The 13,885-nt window shown below is 38.8% G+C and overlaps 2 protein-coding genes across 2 annotated transcripts; both read left to right on the top strand.

Moving 5' to 3' along the window:
• The first annotated feature begins 1,392 nt into the window (after nucleotides 1–1,392).
• LOC122668722 (dentin sialophosphoprotein-like) lies at nucleotides 1,393–13,186 on the top strand. Its single transcript, XM_043865258.1, has 3 exons — nucleotides 1,393–1,495; nucleotides 2,787–4,288; nucleotides 13,167–13,186. The coding sequence occupies exon 2, from the start codon at nucleotides 2,799–2,801 to the stop codon at nucleotides 4,284–4,286; it is 1,488 nt and encodes a 495-aa protein (XP_043721193.1). The 5' UTR covers nucleotides 1,393–1,495; nucleotides 2,787–2,798; the 3' UTR covers nucleotides 4,287–4,288; nucleotides 13,167–13,186.
• On the top strand, nucleotides 12,190–12,765 carry LOC122667587 (lachrymatory-factor synthase-like). The gene has a single exon (XM_043863920.1). The coding sequence runs from the start codon at nucleotides 12,201–12,203 to the stop codon at nucleotides 12,711–12,713; it is 513 nt and encodes a 170-aa protein (XP_043719855.1). The 5' UTR covers nucleotides 12,190–12,200; the 3' UTR covers nucleotides 12,714–12,765.
• Nucleotides 13,187–13,885: the final 699 nt, after the last annotated feature.

Below are 13,885 nucleotides of genomic sequence, written 5' to 3'. Positions count from 1 at the left end.
GTCTCATCAAAGCGAACATGATGAAAAGTGTAGGGTGCAATTTTTATGGATTAAATTTTCTTCATTAGGGTGGAAAAATCTCTTTATCAATGGTGATGTGATGATTGGACTTTGATTTCATCATTATCACTCACCTCTTATTATTCATGGTTTGGAAATGCTCTTCTCCTCTCCAATCAAAAGATCAGACATGTTAATCTCCATAAGATAAGGTGGATTTGAAGAGATCACACATGCAGATGAAGAGATTCTCTCTTCACTATTGGTAAAAAGAAACTAAAGTGTTTCTTTCCAATCTTTATACCCCAAAATCATTTCATTACAGTTTCCACAAAGATTTCTTGCCATTGCAGGTTCATGATCCCTGTTAACATAAACATGTTTAAAATGATGTTCCCATTTCCTACCTTTTTAAATGCATTTTGACATTTATTTCTCAATAATATAGGAATAATGTCTTAAACGCGTTTAAAACATGTTCACTTTTTCGCTATTTTTTAAGACCTTCGATTTATCAAATATAATGACTTACTTAACTAACCATATCTATCTCTCATGAATTCTAATCCACCTAATTCCTTCGCCCACATAAAGTTGACTCGAATGATTATATTTCTCATGATATCACCGTTAACTTAGGTTCAATGCATGGACCCAAAAATTGAGTTACAAATTGATGCATCTACTGAAAAGGTTTTAAAGCGATGACTCCAAACTCCAACTAAAAAGGCATCACTTCAAGAGCATGTTGAATAGTATAGTTATTTTGAACGTTAAATGCATGTATTCATGTAATAATCTTTAATTTGTATGAGCATATATTGTCGGTTTTTTTTATCCCATTTATTTGAAATCTACACGTTTAAAACTCGTAACACCTATTTCTCTTTTACGATCAGTGGTTTTTTTAACCATCGTATGATAACTATGTTCATGATATCCTTTTCCTTAATAACATACCATAAGGTAGGGCCCACCAATGAAAAGATGCAGATCCACCGTCCAGCGAGGGGGATCTAGCTGTGCATGCATATCTACGTTGACTTTTTAAGTGGAATACTGAGGAGGGGGGCCACGGAGGATGTGCTTATGTGAGGCTGGACCGCTCGATCTAGTAGAGCGTGGTTCGTCACGCTCTCGCGTAGGTCAAACTAAATCGGTTAGCCCAAAAAGAAGGAAATTTGTTGGGAAGAGCAGGGTTACTTTGGGAATTAGAAATTGAAAAATAACTGCCTCTTTTGTGTTTCCCAACTATATCCCCCTTCCGAACGCTAACATTTTGCTTCTTCGGCAAAGAAAGGCGACTATGGCTTTCGAAAAAATAAATTCAGAGCTGAAGACTTTTATAATTCAAAATAATACACGATAAATCCATCTGCTTCTCCATTCTCCACCTGTCAATACTCACTTCCAATCTTGCTCGCACGATCTGAACTCTGAAGTTCTCTTTTACCTCCTCCCTTGACCGCTCCCTTCGGAATCGTTCAACAGAAAGGTAATCTAGGGTTTCTCTTCTTCTGATTTCGTATTCTCAAATTGGATTTCGTTATTTGTTGGAAGGAAACTCTGAGATTACTGATTACCCCCTCTTGATTGATTATCTTTTTTGTGACTTTTAACTCGCAATGCAGGATTCCCTTTCATGCGAGTCTCATCTACTCATGTTCAATTTATGTTTTCTTTCTAAGTTCTTTGGTTATCTCATTGTTTATCCTGAAAACCTTTGGCTATCTTGCGGGGATTCGTTTCATTTATGTTAGAGATCATTGATTGTGATTCCTTTTTATTGTTTCTTGTAACCAAACCAAAGCTTCAGGATCTGTTTCTATGATGGAGTTTAGAAAGGAAAATAATGAAAGAGAACAATGTCTGCGAGGAGCTAGATTTGTTTTTTTTTTTGGCTATTTCTTCCAATTAAAAGGAACTGTCATAAGAGAACTAGTGATACTAGATTCTTGAAGAACTTTAGCCAAAATTTTATTCAAGGATCTCTCTTCTTTCAATTAACTTGCTGATAAACCTAAAATACATTCCTGATTGCTTCATTCTCAACTTGCTGAGTTATTTGTTGGAATATTCAAATCTGTAGTAACTGTGAAGTGAAATTTTTAAACTTTATTATAGGGTATCCCTTCTTCAACTAGCCTGCCGATAAACCTCAATTATGGTGCTGATTCACTTCTTTCTTTGCTAGTTAACTCATGACTTATTACATTTTGTAATGTAGCTGGAATCATGTCACTTCATCCTTAAGAGTAACCAGTGTCATTGCATTTTCCATGTATAATTTTCATTTTCAATCATTGAAAGCTTATTGTTTAAAACATATGTGTGGCTGTCCTCATCATCCCTACTTCTGTCTCTGTGGAACATTTAAGCAACCATAAGAAGATCTTAAAAGGTGATTTTTCTGCTCCCTTCCCTCTGTCTGTCAGGAACTAATACTCTGTAGTGTTACTCAGTATTGCGCGTATGTGACAACCAATGGATGGTGGTCTTCTGCTATTTTATGCTCTCTCCTGACTGGTACAGGTCGCAGCACAGGGAGATACTTCACTGGATCCCATCCCTTCTCTGTTGTTTGAGAATGAAAAGAATGATAGTCATATTGTAGTAGTAGTTAGTTTTCGTCATCATTATTATTTGACATTTTCATTTGCATTTTTGTGGTGGATTGACAATGTTAGAACTCTATGATCTAGAGTTTGAATGTGCTTTGATGTCGTTTCCCACCTTTCCATTTTCCAGTGTGTGCTCTAATTTTCTCTATTGTTTTGGCTGAGCAGTGGTACAAAGTGATGTTTTACCAATCCAGTGGCCGGAACCAGAGACCCAAAGGGTTTAAGGTTAAGCAGACATTTCAGGTCATTTTACTTTTAGCAGTTTCTCTCTGGTTACTCTACCAGTTAACACACACACACAATAAACCGAAGGAATATGGTGGTGAGCAGAAGAAGGTCAGCAGTGAGCATGGAAGCATGGTTTTGGGACGTAAAGGGGATGCAGGATCTAGTGAAGGGGTTGACACAGACTCTGGTGAAGTGAATCCTGTAGGAGAAGGTGAAAGAAAAGAAGATGGAGGTGGTGGAGATGATGAGTTAGATAGGAATCTTGAAGAGAAGGTCCAAGAAGAGTCCTTCGTCAATGGGCATGAAGATTTGCAAGAGAAAATTACCAACGATGAGAAAGTCAATGTGAAGGAACTAGGAACTCAAGATAGGGAATCGCTTAGAAGTGAGGATAATAATCTAGCTACTCAGGTAAGAGATGGGGATGAAGCAGTGAGTTCAGATAATGGGAAAGAACCCCTGAACAAGGGACATGAAGATTCAAAGGAAGGTTTCATAAACAATGTAGAACAAGAGGACAGAGAAAAGCTAGAACGGCAAAATGAGGAATCAAAGAACGGTGAGAAAGGTAATCCTGATACTGAAGTAATAGACAGAGATGAAGCTGTGGGTTCAGATAAGGGGGCAGAAGAACAACTGAACAAGGGGCATGAAGATTCAAAAGAAAGCTTCACAGGCCATGTAGAGCAAGAGGACAGAGAAAAGCTAGAAAGACAAAATGAGGAACCAGAGAACAGTGAGAAAGAAAATCCTGATACTGCGGTAATAGAAAGAGCTGAAGCAGTGGGTTCAGCTAAGAATAATGATGAAGGTAAGGACTTTAAAGGAAATGCAGAGGATATTGCTCTGCAACATAGTGAAATTGAGAACATTACTGTTCCTGGTCAAAGCGAGATGGGAGATGGGCTCCAAGGCTTTCATGATGAAAATGGGATTCCACAAGATGGCCATGATCTTCTAAACACCCATGGTAATGGAACTACAAGTGATGAACAGGCAAAGGCTACAAATCGGGATCATGAAACCATTTCAAGTTTGGAGAATCAGACCCAACTTGAGGAAATCACAATCAAGACAGCTGATGAATCTTCCAATTCATCTCAAGCTGATGAGCAGACTGACAGAGGGATGTCAACTGACAACTTGGTTACCAAACAAGGCGAAGTTAAATCTCAAGAAAGCAGCACTTTTGCTGAGGTGGAAACTGTAAGTAACAAGACACTTGAAGGTAGCAAAACCGAGTCTAATGTTAATGTCAAAAACAGTTCTCAATCTGGTGATAACTCTGATGTATCAAGCATCAAGGGGTCATCAGAAAGCACTCAGGATGCTAGCATTAGTTCAGAAAGTCCTAGTTTTTCTCAACCAGAAAATGAAGTAGCTACAATTATAAAGACTCTTCCACAAGCTGAAAATGCAGCGGACAGAAAGGAATAATGTTCTATTCATCCCTTGTACTAAATGCTATATGTCCATCTTCTATTCGTCCTATGAGAAGTGTAGTATTGCCATTCTTTCGTATTTTCCTTTTTGTTTAATTCTCCAAGTAGCATATTTATTCCTAATCAAGGGATTAGAATTTCTGTTTTACTCAGTAAATTACCTGATGCCCAACTAATGCCTTCTTAAACTTATATTGTAAATTAGATTAAGGCAGGGAACCCATACCAACTGTGTGGAAGGACATTTCCACAGCATTGGCTATTTCTGCTATTTAACAATAATTGTTAGCACTTGGACTAGCTCTGTGTTCTTGTTGGCCCCTTCACCTTCTAGTCATGTGTTGGTTTCAGGTAATATAGCAAAGATTTTTTCTTTTTTTTGGTGGTACTAATGTAAGGGATTTAAGGATAGGGATCGAATTGGTAAACAAAATTTTTATTTTTGAAAAAATAAATAATTACTAACAGGCATAAAGATGGAGACATGGAGATTGAAATAATTAGGAGAGAGAGAGAGAGAGTCACCAAAAGTTCCAACTTGGGCTGCGCCGTCTTGAGTCCAAGATAGGGATTAGACTTGAGAAATTCCAACCTAGGTTTGGGCCATGCTGGGTTAGGTTTGGGGCCTCGGATTCAGGTCTGGACTAAGCCCAATTTTCACATTTATATTTATAAAGCAGGAGGATTGGTGCATCACATAAGCAACCAGCATTGTAAAAACTTTAGCTAGACCCTTTCGGATCTTTATCCCCTGCAATTCCCTGCCCGGTACAGTTCCTGCAGTTCCCTAACAAGGGGGCCGCAATGACCATTCCACCCCTGACCGAACACTTTGCCCCGGTGGGGTCTACCCCCCTCTTATTAGAGGCATTAGGGGAACTATACAGGTCAAGGAATCGCAGGAGATATTTTTCTGACCCTTTCGCATGGATCTTATAATTTTATATTTTTTACCTTATGCTAGGGTGTCCACCGGAAGTGATGTTGTAGGTACCATGTGCGGCCGTGATGGGGCAACACCTTGCGGGTGTCCCCTCTCTTTGGACATCGTTCCCTATTTGCGACTCAATGGTTGACGTTGTGACAGTGATTGTGTCATGTCTATCTGGGGTGCTGGGGATGCACGATTTAAAATAAAAGGAAGGGAGTCACCACCTCGATTGTGAAGGGCCTAAAACCCTGAAAAGGTAGCTCAAATCCTGGTTAATGGATAGGGCTACGATTGATTCCGTTTGATCTAGCTAGAGTATAGTTAAGAGTTCATGTTACGGAGAAGGGAATGTTTTATGCATCCCTCGTCGCCTGGATGAACCGGTCTTTGTGCTAGATGCTCTCAAATAAAGTTTCCTGTAACAACATGCGAGGTTAATATACCATCATGATACAAGTCCTACATCAGTTAAATGCAAACACATTACAAGAAGTTACTTTAACGACCTAGATTGATTGGGGGTCAAAGTAAATACATAAAGTCACATTCAAACATCACCACTGATTAAAACATGACTAAAAAGTTAATAAAATGTATGCAAGATATCAAAACTATCTAAAATATAAACAATCATAAAATGGAAAAATTACCAAAATGCCCCTAGAGAACAAAAATACAGAAACAAAGTCATATTTAAACATCACCATTGATTAAAACATGACTAAATACTTAAAAACATGCATGCAAGATATTATAAATATCTAAAATGCAAACAAGCATAAAATAATAGAAAATTATCAAAATGCCCCTAGGGGCAGAAATGTAGAAAATGCGTGAAAATGCTATATTATGCCTAAAAGCATATTTATTAATGTTAAACATGTAGCATAAGTGGTAGGAGTCCCTCCGGGGTCCTAAACCAATTTTTGCCGCTAAATGGTTGAAATGCCCCCAAGGGCAAAATGGTAAAAAGTATCAAAACAGACACTCAGGGGTGTTTCAGGCATCAAAAGTAATGTTAATCAACTTAAGATGACAAAACATACCAAATAGTATTACTAGAATGATGTTAAAGGCCTGTAATTGATAAATTACAAAAAATGCCCTCTAAGGACAGAAATGACATTCTATGTGCAGTTATGATGCATGATGGACATATATTCATGGAAACTTCATAAAACACCTTAAAAATGTTAATTTGTGCAATAAGGAGGCTACTTTAATGGCTTACATTATGCTAAATTCAAAAATGATGTGAGGAGGTGAACGTACCTAGATACGACTTTCAATAAGGGTCGGAAAGGGAAGAACTTTTGCGTTGAAATTCTGGCGGAGTATCGTCTCTATTAGACGATCTTTGTCGATGAAATTTGGGCAGAGCCTCATTTTATCAAATGAACTTTTGTTGACGAAATTCGGGTAGACCCTCGGTGCATTGAGAGAACTTTGTTGAAATTCCCTCAGAGCTTCGGATTATTGGGAGCATTTTCTCGACGAAATTCAGGCAGAACCCCGTCTTAGGTGGAGGGGGAAGGACTATTATTTATCGCTCTTGAAGGACTATACCTCCTAAGAAGGGTTGGGTTTAGAAGTGGGTCACGCACACACTTCTAAACTAAGTTTGGGAAAATTCTCACTTTTGCGGATTTGAGACATTAGGGGACTTATCAAGGGACTATCCACATAAAGAGGTGAGGTTGGGGTATTGAGATAACACTGATACAGAAAGTGCTCGAAAAATGAGATTTGGAGGTAGAAACCCAGATTACTTTCAAAGAGAGGGGCCTCCTATTTTTAAATTTGTTTTAATGTGTTTGCAAATTTAAATTAACAATTTTACCCTCCTATGGCGGTATTGACTTTGTTTGACTCGTACCATATAGGTAAGAGGTCAAACCCCATCCTATGTAACCTATGTTTTTTTATATTCAATGGAATGAAAAATTTTGGTACTTATGTAAGGGACACATTTTTTATGGATGCGCGTTAGAGTTAGTATTCGAACATGATACAAAGTGTGGCGCACCCTAGTAGTGGAGTAGGATTTTTATGTGATGTAATTGAAAGGAATGTAATTTAAATTATATTTTGAGAAGCCATGTAAAGGGATTGCCACCACACTACATATCATATTCTTATACTAACTCGATGTGTCACTTTAAGTACCAAATTGGGTTCCTTTAGTGTAATCCTTGTGCACTGGGTGTATGGCATAATTTTATATGATTTGGAAATGTCAATTTCTCCTTATTTATTTGTTCGAAATCAATTAAAATCATACGTCTCGAAATCCACACACCTATGAGATTTGATTATGAGGTTAGCGAAATTTTTGGTCTTACCATGTGGAGTAGGAAACCATTAATTTTAATCAGGGATTCTAGAACAAATTTTTTAAATGTGTACTAAATGTCCACCTTGCACATTCTGATATGTAGTGATGGCCACCAAGACCGTTGTTGTTGACCTTAATAAAGGCAATAAGTTAGATGGCACCAACTATGACATGTGGCATCGCAAGATTAAATTCTTGCTAAATGACCAAGAATGCCTTGAATACCTGGATACTAAAATGACAAAACCCGATGAGGGTACCACTGCCTGACACCGTCAAGAAAAAGAGGCCTATGATGCTTGATTTAAAAGGGATTGTAGTGCATGCTTTATTATTCTAAGCTGCATGCATAGCGATCTCATAGGCACATATGAGAAATGTGAGACTGCCAAGTCCATGTGGGACCATGTCAAGTTAGATTGTGGGGGTACATCAACTACAAGGTTGAGGGCCATGACACTGAAGTTTGAGATGTACCGAAAAGACCCTAAGCACACCATGACTGAACACTTTAAGGTTGTGAAGGACATGATAAAAAATTAGATGATGTTGGGGTAAACCTTACCGATGAACAATAAGTGAAGCCATTATTAGGACGTTACCTGATTCCTGGGCCCAAATGAAAATAGTTCTCACACACAACGACAGTGTCAAAACTTTCAATGACATTGCCGCTAATGTGGAACTAGAGGTGGAGGGCCTAGAGATGACCCAAACACAAGCCTTTGTTGCCCAAGCGGGGCAGTGTAAGACTTCTGGATCTAATCACAAGAGACAAAGGAAAACTGAAAATCAGAGACAAGCTTGGAACAATGCACCAAGTGGAGACAAGGCCACCAAGCACAAACGAGGCAAGCGTGGCGGCAATAGAGATTTGTTCAAGGTTAAATGCTATAACTGCCAGAAGATGGGGCACTTCGCTCATGATTGCATTGAGCCAAAACAGGTACCATTTCTATCCCACTCTCTTTGTACTTTTGTAAGTACACATGTTTTGGTTGCCCACACCCAATTTGACTGGATTCTGGATACAGTAGTAACAAGACACATAGCTCATGATCAAGGAGGATTTATAGATTACAGGAAAGTTTTGGATGGCACCAAAAATATCTACATGTAAAATGACACAAGTGAAGCAGTTTGTGGAGTTGGTTCATATCAGTTTGCGCACTGGGCACACCTAACTTCTTCATGATGTGTTATATGTACCAGAAGTCCAGCATAATCTATTTTTGGTGACAACACTTTTATCTTTAGGATATTCATCTATTTTTTATGGTGTTTTGATGCAGTTACACTTAAATGATGGTTTATTTGGACAATGTTTGTTTGATAATGGTTTAATTAAATTATAGTTAGTAAATCATGTTGTTTCTTCTTCATTTCTTATTATTGATAGTGATAAAGATTCAGAGTCTGTTGACATGCTAAACTAGGGCACATAGGTCGTGATAGGATGATCAGACTAGCCAGAGAGGGTCTTTTTGGCCCACTCGCTAAAGTCAACCTGTCCACATGTGAGCCTTATTTTTCGGTAAGGCTCATCAGAAGCCTTTTAGAAAGATAATTCGAGCAACGCAGGCCCTAGAGCTTGTCCATTCGAACATCTGGGGACCAATGAATGTGAAGGCATGCCATGGTGCTTCTTACTTCCTCACCTTGATTGATGATTATTCATGAAACGGTTATGTTTATTTGATCACTCACCGCTACGAGGCATTAGATTACTTCAAACGCTTTGTAGCAGAGTTTGAGAATCAACAAGGCAAGAGCTTAAAACTTTGTGAACTAATCAAGGACATGAATACTTGTCTAGCTAGTTTAAAGAACTGTGTGATGAAAAAGGTATCACCGGGCAACTGACTATTCCTTACACCCCGCAACAAAATACAAAGAGCCAACACTGCTCATCATGAGGGATAGAGAGTGCTGAGTTTGGTGTAATTGGATCGTGTGGAGTATTTCGAGATTATTTGTGAGTGATGTGCTATGTTGGTTAGATGGAAGCTTGACATAGTACTCCTACCCCGTATTATCTCATTAGGTTGCACACCCCATTTCTTGTATGAAGAGTTATACAAATTGAGAGAAACTTGAATGTATAGTTGATCTTGTGGGCAAGTGGGAGATGTAAAACGGATTTTGGCCTTAGGCCCGGTCCATGCGCGCCCACAAGGGGCTGAATCTCTCCCCCCCTCTTGTGTTTGATTCCTAGTGTGAGCCTAAAAAAGGGGAGGGGACCTTAGGGTTTTGGTTATATATAGAGGACCTCTAATCCTAAGGCCAACATACTGGAAACCAAAATTTCCCTCTCTCTTTACTCTCCAAGTACTTGTGTTCTCTATGGGATTCCATCTCTTCCCAAGGATTTGAGGTGAGAAGTTCTCTGTGGAGAAACCTAACAAGATACTCGAAGATCATGAAGGAGAATATTCGAGTTCATGAAGTTAGTAACCAAACCCGTATGAGATCCTCTTCCGCTGCGTTCCCATCTCTGTTCAGGTAACACCCTAACAGGTGGTGATTTATTTACATGTTCAAACTTTGAACTTTTAAATTCAAATTTGAATTATCCGTTACATAAAGCAAGTTGGATGTTGTTCTAAGATAGATTTTTTATGCAGATTGCTTAAATCTGTAATTTTGTCTTGTCGATCAATTACTTTTTTTATTTTATGAAAAGATTGCAGGTCAATGAGGTTTCCCATCGCCTGCAGAATCATGGTGTGAGGTCAATTTTATCGGAATGAGGAAAACTCGGATGATAGGATAGATTTATGATCGGGAGAGGGTTTCAGTTTGAGAAGAAAGGAATTGGGAAAAATCCTGCCTTGCAGAGACCAACTAAGGGAGGAAATTGGACGGAGGTGGTGGTCACTGGAGAAGGATTTGAAGAAGTAGGAGGAGAGAATGGAAGCGGAGGTTGAGGAAAGTGCAGAGAGTGTTTTGAGAGACTCGGGACAAATTGTCCAATTCCTAAGGTGTCCTGGACTCTTGGTATAAACACTATTTTTGGGTAGTTTTATAATGGATTGGGGTCTCCTGCTGTGTGCGGCTGGCCCAACTGCCCTGCTACGCAGACACAGCAAGGCACGCAATGACTACCTTACCCCTACCCGAGCACCTTGCCTAAGTGGGGGTAAGGCAGTCATTTCACACCTTGCTGTGTCTGCACAGCAAAGCAGTTGGGGCAGCCGTGCAATAGACAATCCAGATCCTTTTATAATACCCATATTTATTTTGGACAATTTGGTTAAATGAAAGATTGAGTAAACAATTTTGTAAACTGAAAACCCATAAAGAAATAGGAGACTTGGTGGAATGGGGAGAGATTTTAGGATTACATATGTCTTTTCTTTTTGGTACAATAGGATTAGATACGTGAAGAGACTGATCATTCATATGTATGAGATAGAGAAGGGATTCATCATTCATATGAGAGAGGGGGAGAGATTTTAGGATTAGAATCATTAGATACATGTGAGAAGAAAAGATTCATCATTCATATGTGAGATAGAGAGAGTTGGTAGTCCCAAAACTATCTCATCATATTTATTATTTGTTGCTAAATTAGATCTCAATTTTGTTCTAATTTATTATTTGTTGTCAAAATTAGATCTCAATATTCTTCCCATTTATTGTGGTCATAATAATATAACTTGTATTTTTCTCTTTCATTTTTCCAAATAAATGATTAAGGGTAACGCATGGCTTAAACCCAAACCAATTTAGACCCATTGTGTATTGCTACCGATAGAATCCCATCCCAAAACCATTCTGTCACGTTTATTATTTGTTACCAAAATTACATATCGTTACTTTTCACTTTATTCTGCCTATAATAATATAACTTATCTTTTATTTGTTTACTTTTTTGGTCTTCCTTTTCCTTAATAAATGGGAAAGCTTGAGAGAGTAGGTAAAAAGAGGGACGAAATTTTGCCGTTACACTAGTAGCAACAATGTTCCTGCTATAAGGCTAGCAGCCAAGGAAATGGGATCTTAAAGGGTATTTTAAAAAATACTAAATCCTAAGAGGGTATTTATGAACCTAGAGGGAAAATGAATTATTCCATTTTCTTGGCTGCCAATCTTGTAACAGAAATAAGTGTAGTAGCAAAATTTTTTCCGAAAAAGAGACGGTTTATTTGTAAATTTATAAATGGAAAGCGGAGAGAGGTAAAAAGATGTGGTTTAGTTGTACCGTTACAAATGGGAAATCGAAAAAGTTAAAAAGTGGTAATACATGTCAATCTTATCTTTACACTGCCTTTGCCGAGCGAAATTTTGCTGCTATACTAGTGGCAGGAATGTTGCTGCAACAATGGTGACAGTCAAAGAAATGGAATCTTAAAGGGTATTTTAGAAAACATCAAAACCTAAGAAAATATTTATGATCCCAAAGGGGGAAGTGAATTATTCCATTTCCTTGGCTGCTAGCCTTGGAGCAGGAACATTCCTGTTAGGGGCGTAGCAGCAAAATTTTTTCCGACTTTACCTCCCTCTATAAATTAATTAAAAATCTCTGGAGTGCTTTGTGAAAGTGGGTGACTGAGACTCGGCCCTTTTTAAAGTTAAAGTAGTTCTCATCTCTCCGGCTCTGTCCTTCCAGCTTTCATCCCCGGGCGCTCTCCCTGTTTCCAATGGGAGATGAAGAGCAGTCGCAGGAAGCAAAGCCAAAGTGGGAAGGCAAGGTAAGTGCAGGGTTAAAGGGGCCAACAGCAGAACAAGTATGGCCACTCTTAGAGGACTTCTTTAACCTCCACAAAGTCTTCCCAAGCCTCACCATTTGCTACGGAATCGAAGGCGTCTCTGGACAACCAGGCTGCATTCGTTACTGTGCGGGCTTTTCTATCCCATCCACTGGCCACAACGGCAACAGTGCTGTCACTCACAGTTGGTCCAAGGAGAAGTTAGTGGCCATCGATCCATCAAAACGGACAATGAGCTACGAGATGGTCGACAGCAACATCGGGTTCAACTCGTACGTGTCGACGATCAGAGTCTTGCCTGGGAATGAAGAAAATGGTTCTACAAAAATCGAGTGGTCGTTCGTTCTTGATCCAGTGGAAGGATGGAAACTGGAAGATCTGATTTCGAAATACGAGTTGGGTCTTCAGAGGATGGCTAAGAAGGTTGAGGAAACTCTTGCATAAAGCGCACACCAGTTTGAATAAAGCTTGAGAATGAAGAAACTCTCTTGTTTGTCTCCCCTGTTCCTCCCCTCCCTTCTCCCTCTCCCTTGTCATGATTTGTGCGTTTCAGCCATGTGCACCTGTGACTTGGTACGCTGACGGCTGACCATTGATTAGGTTGAGGGTTGGTTTGAAAAATAGCTACTTCTCAAATTTAATAATATATCTTCAATATAGTTTACCAAATATGGGTTTTTTCCCTTGATTTGTGCAAGGTTCTTTGAGAGTATTTCTTAGACTTCTTAAAATTTTCTTTAACCATGAGAAGGACTCGGCTCCTCTGTAGCATCTTGCCCGGGTTGTACGTGCAGTGTCAGACACAATAAGGCGTGAATAGACCACCTTACCCATGACAAGATGAATTCCAATCCAGGCTTGGCAGAACAGCCAGAACTCCACTCTCTTATATTTTTATCAAATTCAAAAGGATAAATTTCAGGTCACCCCCTGGGTTTTCAATCGAAACTTAGATCACCCCTTGGTTTTTGAAAAAACTCAAATATTCTCCCCTCTACAGTAATGGTGTTAGTCTTCTGTTAGTTATTAGTGTAAAAGGACTATTTTATCCTTGTACTAAAACATTAGAATTAAATTTACAATACTATCCTTCCTTCATCTTCAACATTGGTCAAGGGTAGTTTAGGGATTTAAATTTATTTAACTGATTGACATCATCATTTAACAGCACAAAACTAACGTTAAGGACTAATTTGTCATTTTAAGATCTAAACCAGAAAGTGATTTGACTTTGTTCAAAAATCAGGAGGTGATCTGAGTTTCGATTAAAAATCAGAGGGTGACCTATAATTTACCCAATTCAAAATGTATCCTTAAAAACCGTTCCACGTCATGGTTTAAATTTTTCATGGCTATGTATCTTAGCCGTATCTTTACAAGGTCTAATCCTCTTGACTTTTTTTTTTTTCTGTTTTTTTGTTGAATGTCTTTTTTCCTCTATTCTTGATGACCATGCATCTTCACAAGCTTTGTGTTCAACCCCTTCTATTGAAGAAATTAAGAGAGTGGTCCTCTCGCTGGGCCCTTTTAAGGCTCCAGCTATTGACGGTTTCCGGATAAATTTTGTATCAAAAAGTTTTGGAATGTTGTCGGGAGATGTCGTAGATTTGTTGGCG

This window comes from Telopea speciosissima, chromosome 7, assembly GCF_018873765.1.
Source record: "Telopea speciosissima isolate NSW1024214 ecotype Mountain lineage chromosome 7, Tspe_v1, whole genome shotgun sequence".
In the NCBI taxonomy this organism is placed as follows: Eukaryota; Viridiplantae; Streptophyta; class Magnoliopsida; order Proteales; family Proteaceae; genus Telopea; species Telopea speciosissima.
The sequence above is the reverse complement of the archived record's forward strand: the minus strand, read 5'-3'. Positions and strand labels throughout refer to the sequence as shown.